At 47.9% G+C, this 19,139-nt stretch overlaps 2 protein-coding genes across 2 annotated transcripts in view; one reads left to right on the forward strand and one right to left on the reverse strand.

Annotated features, from left to right (window-relative positions):
- NUP210L (nucleoporin 210 like) overlaps positions 1 to 12,054 on the forward strand; it is a 102,262-nt gene extending 90,208 nt beyond the window's left edge. Inside the window, 6 exon segments of the mRNA XM_055139913.1 lie at positions 1,381 to 1,530; positions 6,503 to 6,753; positions 8,076 to 8,280; positions 10,888 to 10,992; positions 11,349 to 11,423; positions 11,695 to 12,054. Of these exon segments, the coding sequence (XP_054995888.1) occupies positions 1,381 to 1,530; positions 6,503 to 6,753; positions 8,076 to 8,280; positions 10,888 to 10,992; positions 11,349 to 11,423; positions 11,695 to 11,789 (881 nt within the window). The 3' untranslated portion in view covers positions 11,790 to 12,054.
- On the reverse strand, positions 9,777 to 13,259 carry RPS27 (ribosomal protein S27). Its single transcript, XM_055140329.1, has 5 exons — positions 13,121 to 13,259; positions 12,737 to 12,845; positions 12,492 to 12,602; positions 12,061 to 12,238; positions 9,777 to 11,054 (listed from the first exon to the last, which is right to left on the reverse strand). Exons 1-4 carry the CDS (start codon positions 13,124 to 13,126, stop codon positions 12,210 to 12,212), a joined length of 255 nt encoding a protein of 84 aa, XP_054996304.1. The 5' UTR covers positions 13,127 to 13,259; the 3' UTR covers positions 9,777 to 11,054; positions 12,061 to 12,209.
- Positions 13,260 to 19,139: the final 5,880 nt, after the last annotated feature.

Here is a 19,139-nt window from a genome sequence, read left to right on the forward strand (position 1 = left end):
CATTCCTGGCTCTGCACTCAGGAATGACCCCTGGCGGTGCTCAGGGGGCCATATGGGATGCTGGGAATCGAACCCGGGTTGGCTGTGTGCAAGGCAAAACGCCCTACCCACTGTGCTATCACTCCAGCCCCAATCAAAGTTTCCTTTTGGTTCAAATTTTTACTACCTAAACAAATAAATAGTTGAGAGCCATGAAACCTCAAATTATAACTGAATTCATGTTTTGAAATAGGTGTGGCCTAATGTCTATTTATAATCTTTCCTGATACCAGGAGAGAGCGTAGGCCAGCCATTTTCAAATGTGGCCATTTCAAGATAACCTACAGGAAAAAAATTTTTCATTTATTTTTTCCAATTTTCCCTTTACACTTTATATAAACACTGTGGTATACAAAGTTATTCATGATGATATGTAACATACATTTAATATTCCAATACCAATCCCACTACCATTACACCTTCCCTCCACGATTGTCTCCAATAAGGAAAAATGTTTAAATACATATTCTAGCGGCAGGTGACCAAACCATAGCACTAATTTTTGGGTAGGTTATGTGGCTACTGGTTTGGCTTTTTTTTTTTTTTTTTGGCTTTTTGGGTCACACCTGGCAATGCTCAGGGGTACTCCTGGCTCTTCACTCAGGAATTACTCCTGGCGGTGCTCGGGGGACCATATGGGATGCTCGGAATCGAACCCGGGTCAGCCGCATGCAAGGCAAACACCCTACCCGCTGTAGTATTGCTCCAGCCCCATGTGGTTACTGTTTAGGTCACCCCACCTAATGACATTTTAGAGCTCTTTGACTGAATCACAATACTAACAGAAAACAAACCTTTCTAGACTTAAGAGCCACCTCCCAACTATAGTGTATCATTCCTTTTTTGTTCAATTTTGTTTTTATAGTTTGGTCACACTAAGCAGTGTTCAGAGCTTACTGCTGGCTCTGTGCTCAAGGATCACTCCTGGCAGAGCTCAGGGGACCATATGGGGTACCAGGAATCAAACCCAGATTGGTCACCTGCGAAGCAAATGCCCTACCCACTCTGCACTGCTCCAGCCCCAGTATAGTCTTTTTTTTTCTTTCTAATAGTTAAACTATTTCTCTACCATCTGTCATTTCCCCACTGATGAATTCCAAAGAGCTTTGAAAAATGACACCAACTATGATGTCGATAATGGAAATCCTGCTATAGTTATTTAAAGGCTACCAGAGGCAAGGGTGATCAGATTTAAATTCTTTTACCTAAATTCCAGCAAAACCAACAGAGCCGGGTAAATCAGAGAACTGATCCTTTTTATTATTTAATACTAAGTGGCACTCGCTGTAGTCGCTCTTTTTAGAAATTCATATAACAAGGTCATTCTTTTCTGCTTATTAGGGTCCTGTACCCCAAGTCAAGCCTCCGCCATTACCACACTACTTCTTCCAGAGACGCTCATGCTGTGTCACGTGCAGTTTAGTAACACTTTGCTAGACATTCCGGCAAGTAAAGTCTTTCATGTCCGTTCAGATTTCAGCATGGAAAAAGGTGGGTTCAACTAGATGAGTCTGGCCTCCCCTTTGTATTCATGTTTGGCCTTTGCTTTATTTGGGATTGTGTTTGTCTGGGGGACAGTGCACCTGACAGTGCTCAGGACTTCCTCCCAGCCCCGCACAGATTCCTGGCAGGGTTTGGAGGACCATCCGCAATGCTGGGGCTCAAACCCAGGTCAGTCGGTGCAAGGCGCCTCACCTGCTACAACACTCTTCAGCTCCTGTGTCCATATTTGTACTACTGTCCTTCTTTTCTTGAGTTACATTTATAGTGTCTAGATAACCTGTTGAATAACTATAAAATCTTTCTCAACCTCTTTTTCCCCACTACCTTCAAAAATTCAAGACTTTTTAATTTTTTCCTTTGTGATGGACGGGGTTGGGTCACACCTAAGCAGTGCTCAGGCATTTTTCCTAGCTCTGTGCCCAGAAGTGACCCCGGTCAGTGCTTCAGGGATTGAGTGTGGTCTCGGGGCTTGAGCCAGGTCAGCAGGCTGCTGGGCAAGCTCCTCGCCCCCTCCGTTGTTTCTCTGGGCCCCAGAACATGCTTTCTTGCAGTATGTAATTTCAGTAATTCACTGTTTTCTTTGTCCATTCCCATTATCTTTGTGAGGACTTGAATTATGGCTCACTCATCTTATTTTGTTTTGATTTTATTTTTGAGCCACACCGTGCAGTGTTCAGGGCTTACTCCTGGCTCTGTGCTCAGGGATCACTCCTGCGGGACTCAGGGCACTTCAGGGTTGGCCACATGCGAGGCAAGAGCCTTGCCTTTACACTGTCTCTCTCTTTGGCCCTCCTCCTGTTGTTGCTTGTGGATTTTTTACACCCCAGCAATAAGTATTGTTCAAACTAACAAGTGGAAAATATGAATAGACAGAATGTTGGTGAGTAGACAGAATTTAGCTGATCTAAATCAGCTGATCTAAAATGAGAGGATCCATGTCAATTGTGACGGCGGCACCACATCATCTGAGAGCTTCTCTCCAAAGCCTGTTAGTTTCCAGAGGTTAGCAAACATGGAGCACCAAATACAGTGCCTGCGACCAGTACAGACATTGGAGACACTCAGGATAATAAAGGTCTTTAATTCTTATCAGTACTACACAAGATAGAGAATAAAGATGTGCATGGGACACTAGGATAGAAGAAAGGAATAGCCACTTCAAATCTGAGGGTCAAAGTCAAAATTTTTACAGAGGAAATGAAATGAACTTGAGAAAGAATGTAAAGGTACAGAACATTGTAGGACGGAAGCATAAAGCAGTGTTCTTCAGCCTTCGACACCTGCAGGCCTGCACCTGCTTAGAACTAGCAGTTCTTTTTTTGGGAGGCAGGGGCAGATTTTAGGCCCCACACAGCAGTGCTCAGGGGTTACTCCTGGTTCTACACTCAGAATCACTCCTTGTAGTGCTCAGGGGACCATATAGGATGCCAGGGATTGAACCAGGGCTGTCACGTGCAAGGCAAGTGTCGTACCCACTGTACTGTGGCTCCAGACTCAGAACCAGCAGTTCTCTCCAAAGCGGCAGCCATTGGTTTTCAGCTTTCCTACACCTACACACAGGCAGCACTGTGTGGACTGAAGAATACTGATACAGAGGCTGGAGAGATAGTACAGTGGGCAGGGCCCTTGCCTTGCATGTGACCTACCTAGGTTCAACCCCTTGCCATTGCCAGATATCCCAAGCACTGCCAAGAGTGATGCCTGATGCCTAAACACAAAGCCAGAGCATCACTAGGTGGGTCTGGCCAAAAAAACAAACAAAAAAAAAAGAAAGAAAAGAAAAAACAATGCTGATATAGAGACCAGGAGAAGCTTTCAAAAGTAAGATGAAAGCCGTTTTAAAGCAAAGGGCTAGAGTGATGGCACAGCAGATAGGGCATTTGCCTTGCACGCGGCCATCCTGGGTTCAATTCCAAGCATCCCATATGGTCCCCTGAGCACCGCCAGGAATAATTCCTGAGTGCAGAGCCAGGAGTAACCCTTGTGCATAGCTGGGTGTGACCCAAAAAGAAAAAAAAAAAAACTATTGAGTTGCATGAGAAGTCGTGATGGCTGTGACACGGCAGTACTCAAACGTACTTGCCAGAGGTTGTGGGGCTCACAGGAAAACACACCCATTTCTGGTTTTATGTTTTGTTTTATTTTGCCACACCCAGTTATGCTCAGGGCTTACTCCTGGATCTTTACTCAGAGATCACTCCTGATGGGGCTCGGGAGACCATCTGGGGTGCTGGGGATAGAACTACCTGCTGTACTATCCCTCGGGCCCCAAAACACACCCATTCTGTAGTGTTTACAGACCCCTTGCTGAGATGTAGCCAGAAATCTGTGGTGGTGGTGGGGATCAGATCAGCATGCCAGAGTCATGCAAGTAAATTTGGGACCCCAAGGATGTGCTCATGGCTTACAAGGCAGGTGCTCAGAGCCTCTGTGCTATTCCTCTGGACCTGGACCACTGGTTTCCAACTATTGGTCGGTGGACCAAGACTGGCCTGCAGAAACTTCCTGCTGGCCTGTGAAAAAATTAGTGATGCTAGTTAAGTTGATCAGGGCCTGATCCTCAGTACCGCATATGGTCCCCCAAGTCCAACCAGGAGTGATGCCTGAGCACAGAGCCAGGAGAGCCAGGAGTAAGCCCAGAGCACCACCACCAGATGTGGTCAAAAGACAAAAAAAAAAAAAGAAAACTACATGAACTGGAGGGCAAGTGCAATGAGCTAGAGCACAGGCCTGCATGAGGCTCAGGTTCAATACTCTGCACCAGAGTCCCCAGAGCACTTCCAGAAGCGACCCCCAGCTCAGAGCCAGGAGTAGCCCCCAAGCACGAAGTAGGAGGGCCCAAAAATATGGGCAAAACAAAAAGTGTATGTGACCAGGAAATGCAGCCATGATGAGCACCACAACCATGACATGCGTGCCTCAGAGGGTGACCTCTGGCGAGACATGTGCAAGGACCTCAGCACTGTGGCTGGGCAGAGCATGAGGCATCTCCAGGCATCGCAGCATCAGCAACAAAAAACAGAGGACGAGGGGCTGGAGTGATAGCACAGCGGGTAGGACATTTGCCTTGCACTCGACCGACCCAGGTTCGAATCCCAGCATCCCATATGGTCCCCTGAGCACCGCCAGGAGTAATTCCTGAGTGTAGAACCAGGAGTAACCCCTGTGCATCGCCGGGTGTGACCCAAAAAGCAAAAAAAAATACAAAACAGAGGACTAGGAGGGGAATAAATGTAGACATAAAATCACACAAAGTACTAGTGCAGTTTTTAAATTTACGCCTAACCCCCCCCCAAAAAAAATTATGCCTTTATCCTTCATATACTTTTTCCCTTTTTTTGAAATTGAATCACCATAAATTAGTTACAAAGGTATTTGTGATTGAGTTTCAGGCTTGTATTGTTCCAACTCCCATCCCTTCAGCAGTGCCCACTACTCTCCACCAGTGTCCCCAGTTTCCCTCCTACCTACCAGCCTGCTTCTGTGGCAGGCACTTTCCCCTCCCCCATTGTCCTAGTTCCCTTCCCTAACTTATCCCCCTCACCCCTGATCCAGTGCCAAGCTTCCTACTGAAGAACAGTTCTCCATGTAATGTTTGTTTTCATGGATCTCCAGGTATAAAAATCTTGAAGTCTACACCCCAGCTGATTTTTGTTTTGAGAGGCCATACCCAGTGGTGCTCAGGGGTTACTCCTGGTTCTGTGCTCATAAATCACTCCTGGCAAGCTCAGGGGACCACATGGGATGCCAGTGATCAAACCCTGATCAGCAGCATGCAAGGCAAATGCCCTACCTGCCGGACTATCGCTCCAGTCCCCTAGTCCCAGGATCTTAAGCTTTGTCATGGTTGCATGACTGAATGGCGACAATAAAAGGTTCTTGATTGCACAACTGAAATGTCAAGGGATGGGGAGATGGTACAGTGCATAAGAGACTTGCCTTACACATAGCTAACTCAGGTTCCATCCCCAGCTCCACATACAATCCTCCAAGCGTTGCCAGGAGTGATCCCTGAGCACTGCTGGAGACAGGCCCAAAAACAAAACAAAACAAAAACCTGAACAAAATGCAAGTTCTGCTCTAGATCAGAGCAAATTAAAATACTAACAAATGAGACAGGTCTCAACAGACATGAGAGGGTACGTCTGCAAGATCTGAAGAATTTTAGGGCATAGGAATGAAGAAAAGGCTTTCAAGACAGCTAGGTTTAGACATGGATAACCAGAATACCTCTGGCCAACCACTGAGAGGGGATCTAAGATAAATAGGATTAAACCAGCTCTAAACTTGCCTTTCTTTCACAAACCTTTTCCAGATCAACTCTTTTTTTTTTTTTTTTTTTTTTTTTTTGCTTTTTGGGTCACACCCGGCGATGCACAGGGGTTACTCCTGGCTCTGCACTCAGGAATTACCCCTGGCCGTGCTCAGGGGACCATATGGGATGCTGGGATTTGAACCCGGGTCGGCCGCGTGCAAGGCAAACGCCCTACCCGCTGTGCTATCTCTCCAGCCCCCTCCAGATCAACTCTTGATTCTCCTTGTACATTCCTTGGTCTGGACTCTTAATAATCCCTGGGATGGTGACTTGCAGATAATGGCATGAAAAGCAGCTTCAGTTGTGGGCTTTTTGATTTTGGGCATTCCACATGTGCTTGGGACTTATTCTTCACACTGCCCAGGGACTGTTCCTAGAGGTACGGGGGTCCCATACATGGCATCAGGGACCAAAACCCAGTTGGCAACGTGCAAGGCAAAGACCTTAACCGCTGTCCTAGCTCTCCAGGCCCTAGTTGTTGGTTCTTTTTCTTTGATATCCTCATCCTTGTGGTCATAGCAAACTAATGTAAATTGAAAACAGTTCACTTTTTAAAAATTTGCTTATCACCATTTCTCCTTCTAATTCTAATTTAGCAGGTTCAATAGAGCTTCTGAAAGTTGCTGTTTTTGTTTCTTTCCTTAGGGGTTTATGTCTGCCTAATCAAGGCTCGACCCCAGTCAGAAGAGCTTCTCCAGGCCCTCAGTCTGGCTGACACCTCAGTCTACGGGTGGGCTACCCTGGTCAGTGAACGGAGCAAGAGTGGAATGCAAAGAATCCTCATTCCTTTCACCCCGGCTTTTTATCTCAACCAGTCAGAATTGATTCTTGGCTACAAACAAGCTATCGGGGAGATAAGAATACTGGGAGTGGACAGAGTTCTAGAGACTCTAGAGGTATGTGAAGGACTTAAACCAAAACACAAAACCAGAGACGGGGGATTAGAAAGCTTTTTTATTCCCAGCCCAGGGTAATGAAAGTTACCCAGTGACTGGCTCAAGTTTACCATAGGAAAAATGTTTTTACCATATCTCGTGGTACTTGGGGAGGCAGGATGATGGGGGAGGCTCTCCCAGCTCAAAGCTCAGCAGTTGCTCCCAGGCAATGCTCAGGGCACCACGCACCAGGGACTGAATTCAAGGGTCCCACTATCAAGTGTGTGCTCCAGCCCTCTAAACCATCTCTCTAGCCCACTACAGGAAGTAATCGGAAGAAAATGTCTCCAATCCTAATACTAGAGGGGATTCCCAGAGTCCAAAACCTAGGTCATGGGGGCCAGAGTGAGAGTGCAGCAGGCAGGGCACTTGCCTTACACGCAGCCAACCCACTGGATTCCCAGCATCTCATATGGTTCCCTGAGCATTACTCAGTGATCCCTGAGCACTGTAGGGTATGGCCCCAAAGCAAAAAAATATGTTGTTCACTCTAAAAGGTAACAGGGCCATCTTTTTTTTTTTTGCTTCTTGGGTCACACCCAGCAATGCTCAGGGGTTACTCCTGACTCAGCACTCAGGAATTACTGCTGGTGGTGCTCAGGGGACCCTCTGGGATGCTGGGAATTGAACCTGGGTCAGCTGTGTGCAAGACAAACACCCTCCCTGCTGTGCTATCGCTCCAGCCCCCAGGGCTATCTTCAATCTTTAGAATTCCACTTTAGAAGCTGGAAAGATGGGGCCGGAGCGATAGCACAGCGGGTAGGGCGTTTGCCTTGCACGCGGCCGACCCAGGTTCGATCCCCGGCATCCCATATGGTCCCCCAAGCCAGGAGTAATTCCTGAGTGTAAAGCCAGGAGTAACCCCTGAGCATCGCTGGGTTGTGACCCAAAAAGCAAAAAAAAAAAAAAAAAAAAGCTGGAAAGATAGTACAGCAGTAGGACATTTGCCCGGCAGGTGCCCAACCTGGGACTGATGCCCAACATCCTATATGGTGCAGAATCCTCTAGGAGTGATTCCTGAGCACTGCTGGGTGTGGCCCAAAAATGGAAAAAAAAAAGGGAGAAAGAAAATGATTCTCCTTTCAAACAAGTGCCCTTTTTTGCAGGGTAAAGGAACTGGTGTTGGGCCATACCCAGCAGTGCCCAGGGATCACTCCTGGTGGGGCTTGAGGGACCCTATAGGGGCTGGGTCTCAAGGCCAGGCCAGCTGTGTGCGATGTAAGCGCCCTCCCCACCATACATACTATGGCTCCTGCCCTAAGTGCCACTTCCTCTTCTCCCAGGTCTTCCCCAGCTCTCCTGTCCTAGTGGTCTCCAGCCGCAGGTACTTGTCTCTCATGCCAAGCCTGGCCATCTACACCGTGAGAGTGGTCAACCTCACCTCCCTGCAGCACATGCAGGCCCCAGTTTTTATCAACGTTTCCAGTGTGCTCACAAGCCAAAGTGAGGCTGTGCAAGTGAGAGTGGTGATGCATGTGCCCGGCACTGGTGAGCACTGGGACCTGTTCCTTATATATTCAATTCTGGGGCAGGGGAGTTGGGTCTGGGCCACATCCAGCAGTGCTCAGGATTTATTCTAGGATGCCAGGCAGGGATCAAACCCAGGTTGGCAAGTGCAAGTGCCCTAACTGCTGTACTAGCTCTCCAGCCCCCTCAAATCACAATTATTCCTACCATTACCCAGGTAAAAATTTATACCAAGTTTGGGTGGAAGGGGAAAGACTCATGAAACAGTGTTAGTAAAGCCATTTTTCTCTTAAATCTTTACCAAGCAAATGGTAAAGCTCCTACCTCCTAACGAATTTCTTTCCCCATAGAAGGGACCTTAATAGTCAACCCCTTTGAGCTCTCTCTTCCCAGCCTTAGGTTTTTTTTTTCACTGAATGCTAAGCTCTTGAATGGGCATCAGTCAAGTTTCCATTTTGAGACTTGTTACTGTTTTGGCATATCAAATACACCACGGGGAGCCCGGGTCAGGCAAAAGCCCTACCTATGGCTCCAGCCCATATTTGCATATGGTTATCAAAAATACCAAGCATTTATATGCAGTTCTCACAATCGTATTTTTCCCTCTAAGAGTTGAAGGGGGCCAGAACAGTAGTAGTGCAGTTAATAGGCATTTGCCTTGCAAACAGCCAATCCAGTTCAATCCATAGCACCCCATACGGTCCCCCAAATTTAGACCACACCCAACACAGCATTACTCAGGGGTTACTCCTGGCTCTGCACCCAGAGGACCATACAGAATGCTGGAGATCAAACCTGGTTGACTGTAAGGCAAGTGCCCTACCTATTGTACCATTTCTCCAATCCAAGATCAGTTTTTAAACTTATGTATCTCCTTAAGAGCCAATGCTTCCATGTCCTTGGATGCGAAAATAATCCCAAGTTTTCATTATAAATATAGTTATCATTATCAGCAACACAAAATCCAGATGCCAAAAACATTTCATTTTAAAATTACAATTACCAGACCTGATTTTAATTTTTTACTGTTGCTGAAGTAAAACACTACTAGTCACTTTGGGAGAAGAGGTTGGGCTGCTCTCAGGGATTATTCCTGGGCCAGGGCACAGGACTGATCCTGGCAATGGCCAAGGGGCGAGGCAGCGTCAGGGAAGGAACCAGGGTCCGCTTTGGTCCATGCAAGATGCCTCACCTCCTGAATTTCTCCAGCCCACAAATTAGGTTTGTAACATTTTGGTGTGTGATTTTAACAAATTATAGACTGTTTTGGTTCTTTCACATAACAGCATAACATGTACGGCTGCTCTTGTTTTATTCCTACTTTATTTTTTGCTTTTTAAAAACAATGGTTGAGGGGCTGGAGCGATAGCACAGCGGGGAGGGCGTTTGCCTTGCACGCGGCTGACCCGGGTTCGATCCCCAGCATCCCATATGGTCCCCTGAGCACCGCCAGGAGTAACCCCTGTGCATCACAGGATGAGACCCAAAAAGCAAAAAAAATAAATAAAATAAATAAATAAAAACAATGGTTGAGGGGCTGGAGTACAGCGGGTACTATACAGCAGGTAGGGCTTGCACACGGCCAACCCGGGTTCAATTCCCAGCATCCCGTATGGTGCCCTGAGCGCCGACAGGATTAATTCCTGAGTGCAAAGCCAGGAGCAATCCCTGTACATCACCCGGTGTCACCCAAGAAGCAAAAAAAAAAAAACAAAAAAACAAAAAAACCACCTACAGAAAAAAAAGCAATGGTTGAGGACACTGGATAAGGAAATGGAAAATTACCAGTTTAAATTACTAGTGGGACCCACTGGTTCCACAGGAGTTGCCATGACAAAAACTGATTCAGAGCTAGAAACAAAGTTTATGTGGGTGAATAATAAGAGTTAACTTTCTCATCAGTGAGAATTTTTGTTGGGCTGAGAGAACATTCCACTGGGATTCCCCAACATCACATGGTGCCAGAACTTCAGGGTGTGGTCCCAAAACAAAATCACCAAGAATACTTGGGGGCCACATTCACTAAAGCTAGGGGATTTCAAGGCTCCTGTACACGAAGCACTACTCTAACCACTACAGATTCAGTTTTTTGCTTCTGGGGCCACCCAAAAGAGCTCGGGAGAAATTAAAAAAAAAAAAAATCACGCCACCTACATGCAGACCAAGGACTTGGCCCACTGAGCTCTCAGGCTCCAGAAGAATTTAAACAAAGGCAATGCCAAAAACAATGAAAAACAAGTTTTATTGCGGTTGTGAGAATGTGCCCTAGAAATGACGTCCTGAGAAAAAAAAGCACAGGGTGCCCAAGTTTTAAGAGATCACTGGTGGTCCACAAAAAGTTATAAACTGGTGAAGGAAGCAAGAGATGTATTTTAACAGCAGAAGATTTAAAATATCCTTTGGTAAGTTGAAAGAAATAAAGTCAAGAATTGGGTGTGTTTTGCTCTGGAAATAGGAATAAGCCACAAGCAGAACTTATCCCTTAAACTTATCAAAAAAAGGTATCATTACCCTAAAAGGCTGGAATTTGAATGACTGGCAGGCATTTGTCTGACCTGGTCACACAAGTTTATTTAAATATAACTATGTCCTGGATTTAAACATTCTTTCATTCTGGTCCAGGTATAGATCAGTGTGAAGAGTCAGGTGTCCTCCAGAAGTTCATGGGTTCTTACCAGGTCCTCCTCTTTACCCTCTTTGCGGTGCTGGCATCAACAGCTTTCCTCTTTCTAGGTAAGGAGTATTCAGCACGGTGGACTTTTGACTTGCAAACTGCCTTCATTTTATTTCACAAACTAAATGAGGATGAAAATTAGCCATTTATCACATCTAATTTGTGACAATTGAAACTGACTTAGCTTCCCTAGCCATCTAAATGCTGTGACTAACAGACCACTCAGTAACCATACCATTATCTACAGTTAACATCTTTTAGCCAGAATATGAAATACCTAAAAACAAGCCCGTTTCTAACTGTAACTATATAATCCAAAGCACCACTTGAACCAATACTGAAATCTAATGTTAGCATTAACTTTGTCTCCTACAAGAACATAATCTCTTCAGTAAATCCTCCCTTATTTTTGCAGCATATAATGCTCTCCTCAACAAGATACAAACATCTCCAGTTGTCTATGTCCCAACTGAAGGGTCACCACAGAGAGGTAAAGAATTACACCTTTTATCCTTCAAAAGTTCAGACAAGGGGGCTGGAGCAGTAACACAGTGGGCAGGGTGTTTGCCTTACACGCAGCCAACCCAGGTTCAATTCCCAGCATCCCATATGGTCCCCCAAGCACCACCAGGTAAAAAGCTCAGACAAAGCCAGGGATGGAGCTCAGTAGTCAAAGTTTGCATGTATAAATCCAAATTCAATCCCTGACACCAAATCCAAAAACTATTTACCTTTCACTCCCTTTCCCCTTCCACCCCCAGGCTCTTTTACCTCCACACCTCCTCCCCATCCCTTCCTGACCCCACAAGCCCCAGGAGGCCGACTACAGCACTGGCTTTGGAGTGTAAGGCACTAAGACCTCCCGGACAAAGACCCAGTCTTCCTTCAGTGAACCCTGTGACAGGAAGCCTCCAAGTAAGCTTTTAACTTCAAATAAAGGATGCGTAATTGTTTGCAGTAAACTGATGTGATCCTGTGTTTTAAGCGTTCAGTTCTTAATTCTGAGATACAAAAATGTTAACTATCCCACTTACACAGCAGCCCAGATCTTTACGAAGCACTGAAGACTATTCAATGAGTAGAGATGGATAAACGTCTCAAATGTGCTTTAGTACTTGGCCACTTACTTGCCCCGAGTGACACTAGCAGTCCACTCTTCTGGTTGCCCCTTAATACTGGAGGAGGAACTTCCTAGCCGTAAAACAAGACAATAAACAGGATATATCCAAAATGTGTTTATTGGGATGGTTTCCCGTTCATCTGATTCAGGGAGCTTTTAGTGCTGCTTCCGTCTGAAGGAGCATCCTGCGAGGAGACATTTCAGAGGTTAGTTGACAGCAGCTCATTTGCTGGAACCTTCATGTTCCCCACGAAGAAATAAGCCTCATCTTTGAGTTTCTCCGCCCCGTCTAGTTCGAGTCCCCACCACCGCCACCCCAGCTGTGACGGTGACTTAGAAAGTACAGATTAGACTGTTTCTACAAACACTTAGGGAGGGAAACTGACTAACAGGCCAAGCCCTTCACCCAAACAGCCCGGCCCCCTCTACATCACTGACCTTCTGTAAGCCTTGCCTTCCCGCCCGTGGGCTGGCAGAGGACCGTGGAGCAGCCGACACACAGAACCACGGTCTGTGCATGGCTGAAGACGGTGGTGATCTTATAGCATCCTGGAAACGACAAACGGCCCATTTCCCTCAAGTCCGCCCAATGCAAGGGCAACGGCCGGCCACGGCTCAGACCGGGGGTCCCGGGGCCCCAGGCCCAGCCTGGGCAGCCGCCGCCCCGCGCCCGGGCAACTCACCCGGGCACTTGACGTCCATGAAGTAGGAGTTGGGGCTCTGCACCAGCCGCTTCTTCTTGTGCTTCCGCTTCTCCTCCTCAGGCGAGGGGTGAAGGAGGTCCTTGGCGAGCTGCGGGGCACACACCAGCGCTGAGACGCTGAGACCCCCGCCCCGCGCCCCCCACGCACCCCTGCGCACCCCCCGCGCCTGCGCGGCACGGCCGCCATCTTGTCCCCGCTCCGCTCCCGTCCGCGCGTGGCCGTCGCGGCCTCCGTGCAGCCTGTAGGGCAGGCATGGGGGTGGGGGGGTCAAAGCGGCCCGTCCGCGAGGAGAGCCAGACGCCGCGGCGAGGGGGGTATGGGCCCCGGGGCGAGAGCGCCCCCAGCCCGAGAGCGGGCACTCACAGGCATGTTCTCGTGGGGAGGCCGTCACCGCCGGAAAGGAGCGAAAGCGGAAATCCTGCCGCTTATATCCGACGCGCTCCCGGAAGTGACGCGTCTGCCTCTCCCCGCCATGTTGGGAAGGTCGTCTGGGGTGTCTGCGCGAAGGCACAAAGAGAATCTGCCATTTGCAGGAGGTCTCGCACGCGGCTACGTATGTGTCGGCACGTCGCGTGACCGTGCCTTCCAGGCGGCTCGGCTCTCCGTCTCCGTCTCGGTTTACTTCGTTCTCTTTTCTTTTTTTTTTTTTAATCTATGCGCTCCGCGCCCCTTTCGCTCGGTGGTGATGCTGTGGCGCTGCAGTCCCGCTGGCTGCGGGGTGGGGCGTCACCCGTCAGGCTGCGACGCTGCACCTGAGTGCTTGCGCCTTAATCTTGTTTATGGGGTGGGGAGTGCTGGGCTGCACCTAGTGATGCTGGGGGACCGTACGGTCTCACGGGGGACCTTACCCGCTTTCCCCTCGCTCCTGCCCCCTCAATCCCGCGCTCGCAGCACGCGCTCTCCGGAAGTTACAAACCCCGCGTGGCACTGGCTCCGCTTTCTAGATGCAGCGCTGGGGGACCGCGGGTGATTCCGCACCCCATTTTATGCTGCTCACACACACCGGGCTGTGGTGATCAGATGCGAGCTGCAGACTTCGGGTCGGTGCTCAGAGCGTGAGGAACTTTTGAGCTGAACCGGAGACTCTGCCTGCATGGCAGGTGCCCCAAGACACAGGTGCTCCAGCGCCAGCCCAGGGCCCATGCAGTGGGCAGGTGGAGATGGGTTCAGCTACTATTAGCCACTCTGAGGATTCACTGGACTCTCGTTTTTTATTTTCCTTCCTTTTATCTTTTTCTTTTTTTTTTTCTTTTTCTTCCACCGGACCCTCGTTTTTTTATTTTCCTTCCTTTTATCTTTTTCTCTCACTCTTTTTTTTTGTTACTGTTGCTGTTGTTTTGGGGGCCATACCTGGTAATGCACAGAAATTACTCCTAGTGGTGCTAGGGGATGCTGAGGATCAAGCCCAAATCGGCCGCGGTCAAGTCAAACACCCTACCTGTTGTACTATTGTCCCGGGCCCCTTCATTTTTCTTCTTCTTTTCTTTTTTTTGTTTTTTTTTGTTTTCGTTTTTGTTTTGGGGGTCATACCCCCAGTGCTCAGAGCTTATTTCTGCTATGTGCTCAGGGGGACCATATGGGGTGCCAGGGATGGAACCCAGGTTGGCCATGTACAGGGCAAGGGCCCTACCTGCTGTACTATCAGTCCAGCCCAGGCAACTTTGTATGAACTTTTTATCAAGCCAGTTACCCTTAGGAGTTCTCTAAATCATTCTAAAAATAGAAGTTAGGGCAAGGGTGATGTAGGGAGTTAGGGCACCACACACTTCCTAAGGAGGTGTGACCTGGAAGCCCCAAGCCCCACTGGAAGACCTTGGGGACCCCAGTACTAGAAGACTTGAGCCGCACATCTTCACACCTTACCACAGGCCTGGCTGGCACAGTGTCACTGAAAAGGAGCCCTGGGTATTGGGATCACCCCATACACAAAATTAAATTTCAGGGGCTGGAGCGATAGCACAGTGGGTAGAGTGTTTGCCTTGCATGTGGCCAACCCAGGTTCGATTCCCAGCATCCCATATGGTCCCCTGAGCACCGCCAGGGGTAATTCCTGAGTGCAGAGCCAGGAGTGACCCCTGTGCATCGCCGGGTGTGACCCAAAAAGAAAAAAAAAATTTAATTTCATGCTATACTTTGTTGGAGCCTAATTGAAAGTGTTGAGAAAAACACCAGGGAGAGTTATTAAAATTACAATTTTTATTTCAGTTTGTTTATTTTTCACTGTCATTGTTACTGTCATCCCATTGCTCATTAATTTGCTCAAGCAGGCACAAGTAACCTCTCCATTGTGAGACTTGTTACTGTTTTTGGCATATTGAATACGCCACGGGTAGCTTGCTAGGCTCTGCCGTGTGGTCAAGATACTCTCAGTAGCTTGCCGGGCTCTCCAAGAGGGATGGAGGAATCGAACCCAGGTCAGCTGCGTGCAAGGCAAATGCTGCCCTACAGAAAAAAAAATTAATAATAGTGATTTGAGCAGTGGGGTGCCTGCCATGTGACCATACCATGGTCAGCACTTTGCTTTTGTCGTGTTTGGAGGGAACCAAGCAGTGCTGGGGACTAACTGGGATTCCCAAGCACAAAGCATTTGCTCCAGACCTTTGAGCTGGGTGGGGGAGAAAGGGAAATGGGGAAAGGGAGAAATGCCCTGGGTTTCCATGGCACCGCAGAAAAGAGAAGTGACAGGACCAAGGAATAGAATAGCAGAGAAGGTATTTGCCCTGTCTGCAGCCGACCCAAGGTTGATCCCTGGCACCACATTGGGTCTGCCCCCCCTGGGCTGATCCCTGAGCATCCCCACCCAGAGTGATCTCTGAGCATAAAGCCTGGAGCTGGGTGTGTCCTCCACGCCCCCCCAAAAAAAGAGGAAAGTGGAAAAGGAAGAAGAACAACAACCCAAACTAGGGTAACTTGTTCAATTTAATCTCCTCCTAATCCTTTCCAATAATGCTGACCTCAGACACATCCAGGGGCAGGAGGTGGCTCAGAGGAAGATCGCATGCCTGAGGCCCTGAGTTCAACTTGGCTTTTCAAAAAAAAAAAAAAAAAAGGGCCAGGACCAGAGCGATAATACAGCAGGTAGAGTGTTTAGAGTGTTTGCCTTGCACACAGCTGACCCAGGTTCAATTCCCAGCACGCATGTGGTCCCCCAAGACTGCCAGGAGTGATCTCTGAGCACTGAGCCAGGAGTAAGCCCTGAGCACCACCAGATGTGGCCCAAAAACAAAACGGGGGGAGGGGCTGGAGTGATAGCACAGCAGGTAGAGCGTTTGCCTTGCACATGGCCAACCCGGGTACGATTCACAGCATCCCATATGGTCCCCTGAGCACCACCAGGAGTAATTCCTGAGTGTAGAGCCAGGACTAACCCCTGTGCATCACCAGGTGTGACCCAAAAAGCAAAAAAAAAGAAAAAAAAAAGGAGGGGGGGAGCTAGAATAGGCCACGTGTACTCTTAGGTGTCTCCCCCTCCTTCACAAATTAGAAAAACTATGTAAATGGGACTTTTTTTGTTTGGGGGCCATATCTGGTGGTTTTTGGGCTTCCACCTTACTTTGTGCTGACATATTACCCATGGCAGAGTTTGGGGGATCGTATGTGGTGCTGAAAACTGAACCTGGATCTACTGCCTGCTGTGTTATCTCTCCAGCCCTGTTTTTGGTTTTCAAGCCTCATGCAGCCAGTGGTAAGCCAGGCTTATTCTTGGCCCTTGTTTGTTAGGGATCCATTTGTGCTTCCAGGGATCAACCTGTAAGGGCAGTTCCTTAACCCCTGTACTATCTTTAGGCCCACAAATATGCTCAATTAGGGTTATTGTTCAATTTGCTTTGCAACAATTCCCCGGGGCTACTTAACACCTACATTTAATGGATTAGGAAAACAATACTTTTTTTTTTTTTTTTTTTTTTGCTTTTGGAGTCACACCTGGCGATTCTCAGGGATTACTCCTGGCTCTGCACTCAGGAATCACACCTGGCGGTGCTCGGGGGACCATATGGGATGCTGGGAATTAAACCTGGGTCAGCTGTGTGCAAGGCAAACGCCCTACCCGCTGTGCTATCTCTCCAGCCCTGGAAAACAATACCCTTAAGAAAAATTCATTAGCCAAAGGACTACTAAACTGTTTTTTTTGTTCAGACCCAGCGATGCTCAGGGGTTACTCCTCCTGGCTTTGTACTCAAGAGTTACTCCTAACAGTGCTTGGGGGACCATATGAGACGCCAGGGATCGAACCCGGATGGGCCTCGTGCATGTCAAACACTCTACCACCCACTGTACTATCGCTCCAGCCCCCACTAAACTGTTTTCAAAAAGAAAAAAAAATATGGTAAGTATTTGGAGGAGCCCTAGCTGTGCACTCAGGGCTCACACCTGGAGGGCCTCCCCAGACCCTATGTGGTGCCAGGGTTGAGCTGTGTGCAAGGCAAGTGCCCTACCTGCTGTATTGTCCCCATGGCCTCTATGCTAATTTGTATTCCTATATCTTTCCTCACATTCTACTTATTTTGGCTTTTTGGGTCATACCCGGTGATGCTCAGGGTTACTTCTGGTTCTGCACTCGGGAATTACTCGAGCATTCCTTGGGGGACCATATGGGATGCCGGGAATTGAACCTGCTGGGCCTCGTGCAAGGCAGACACGCTCCCTGCTGTACTATCACTCTGGCCCATTTCTTCACATTTTAATCAAAACTACCTTTCTAAGATATTTTTTTTTAATCTGGGCAGCATTGACACTTGACAGAGAATGAGAAGAAGGAAAATGAAGGCAATGCATCATCTTCAACAATGTCCACTTGAGAGTGGGCAGGGCACTTGACTGGCATGTGGTCAACCCAGGATCGATCCCCAGCACCCCATATGGTCCCCTGGGACCATCTTTTTTGGGGGGCTTTTATTTTTTTGCTTTTTTGGTTCATATGCTCAGGGGTTACTCCTGGCTCTGCGCTCAGGAATTACTTATTGTGCTGCCCGGGGACCATATAGGATACCGGGAATCAAACCTGGGTCTAGCATGTGCAAGGCAACTTTAAACACCCTCCCCGCTGGACTATCAATTTGGCCCCAGGAAAGATTGCTGAGTGCAAAGCCAGGAGTATCCCCTGGGCAGCACTGGGTGTGACCCTAAAACAAAACAACAACAAAAACAATGTCCATTTGTCATAAATGAGTCAAGAAGATAACTCATATAGCATCAGGGTATGCCGTGAATTCCAAAGGAAAGGAAGAGGGTGAATATGAGGTTGTACTGTTAGTTTGTGAACTTTACTGCTATAAATACCCGAAATGGCCAGTTTCATGCTCTGTGTAAGGGGTGTGGGACTGGAAGTACTGGCAGCTACTGCTGGTTCTGTGTTAGGCATTGCTGGTGGGCCAGGGGCACGTGGGATTAAACAAGGGTCAGCCACATTCAAGGCCTTAATCCCTGCAATCTCTTCATTTCTCTAGCCTTGGGTGTGGATCTTTAAATATGGAGTTGGTAGGGGCTGGAGTGATAGCACAGCAGGTAGGGCGTTTGTCTTGCATGCGGCCAACCCAGGTTCAATTCCCAGCATCTCATATGGTCCCTTGAGCACCTCCAGGAGTAATTCCTGAGTGCATGAGCTAGGAGTAACTCCTATGCATTGCTGGGTATGACCCAAAAATCAAAAAAGAAAAAAAAAGGAAAAAGAAATAAAACACAGTTGAAAATTAAATATGGAGTTGGTAAAATAAATGCATAATTTATTCTCATGGATCAATAAGAATTAGTTGCAGCATGATAGACGTGTAACACAAGTACAGTGGGTAAGGTGCTTGCCTTGCAGGTGGATCCCCCAGGTTTAATCCCTGGTACCACATAAACTCCCCCAAAACCCACCAGAGTGATTCTAGAGCACAGAGCCAGGAGTAAGCCCTGAGCACAAGTCAGGTGTGGCCCCAAAACAAAACACGTGTCATTTTCGCTGAAATATAAAAGACTTAGGCATCAACCAAGCAATTCCTGCAGGCTGGGAGGGGCCCATTCTCAGGCTGAGGGTCCTGTCCATGTGCCATCGGGGGAACAGCAGGTATACCAGTGTAAGTCAGGTCAGAGATATGAGCAAATACTTCGCTGCAGTGGAAACTGCCTGGCCCAAGTACAGAGATGTGGCTGAAATCTGGAGCACACGCCTTGCTGGGCAAATGCTTGGCACTGCAAAGGAAGGAAGGGACGAAGGAAAAGAAAGAAAAGAAAGAAAAGAAAGAAAGAAAGAAAGAAAGAAAGAAAGAAAGAAAGAAAGAAAGAAAGAAAGAAAGAAAGAAAGAAAGAAAGAAAGAAAGAAAGAAAGAAGGAAGGAAGGAAAACTGCTGGATTTTTTTGTATAAGAAAGAAAGAAAGAGGGGCTGGAGTGATAGCACAG

The sequence above is a fragment of the Sorex araneus genome, chromosome 5, assembly GCF_027595985.1.
Source record: "Sorex araneus isolate mSorAra2 chromosome 5, mSorAra2.pri, whole genome shotgun sequence".
NCBI classification, from domain to species: domain Eukaryota; kingdom Metazoa; phylum Chordata; class Mammalia; order Eulipotyphla; family Soricidae; genus Sorex; species Sorex araneus.

Coding starts and splice junctions, on each gene's coding strand:
- RPS27 (XM_055140329.1), bottom strand. Junction 12,603..12,736: donor CATGGACGTCAAGTGCCCGG/GTGAGTTGCCCG, acceptor TGTCGTTTCCAG/GATGCTATAAGATCACCACC. Junction 12,239..12,491: donor GAAGGCAAGGCTTACAGAAG/GTCAGTGATGTA, acceptor GTCTCCTCGCAG/GATGCTCCTTCAGACGGAAG.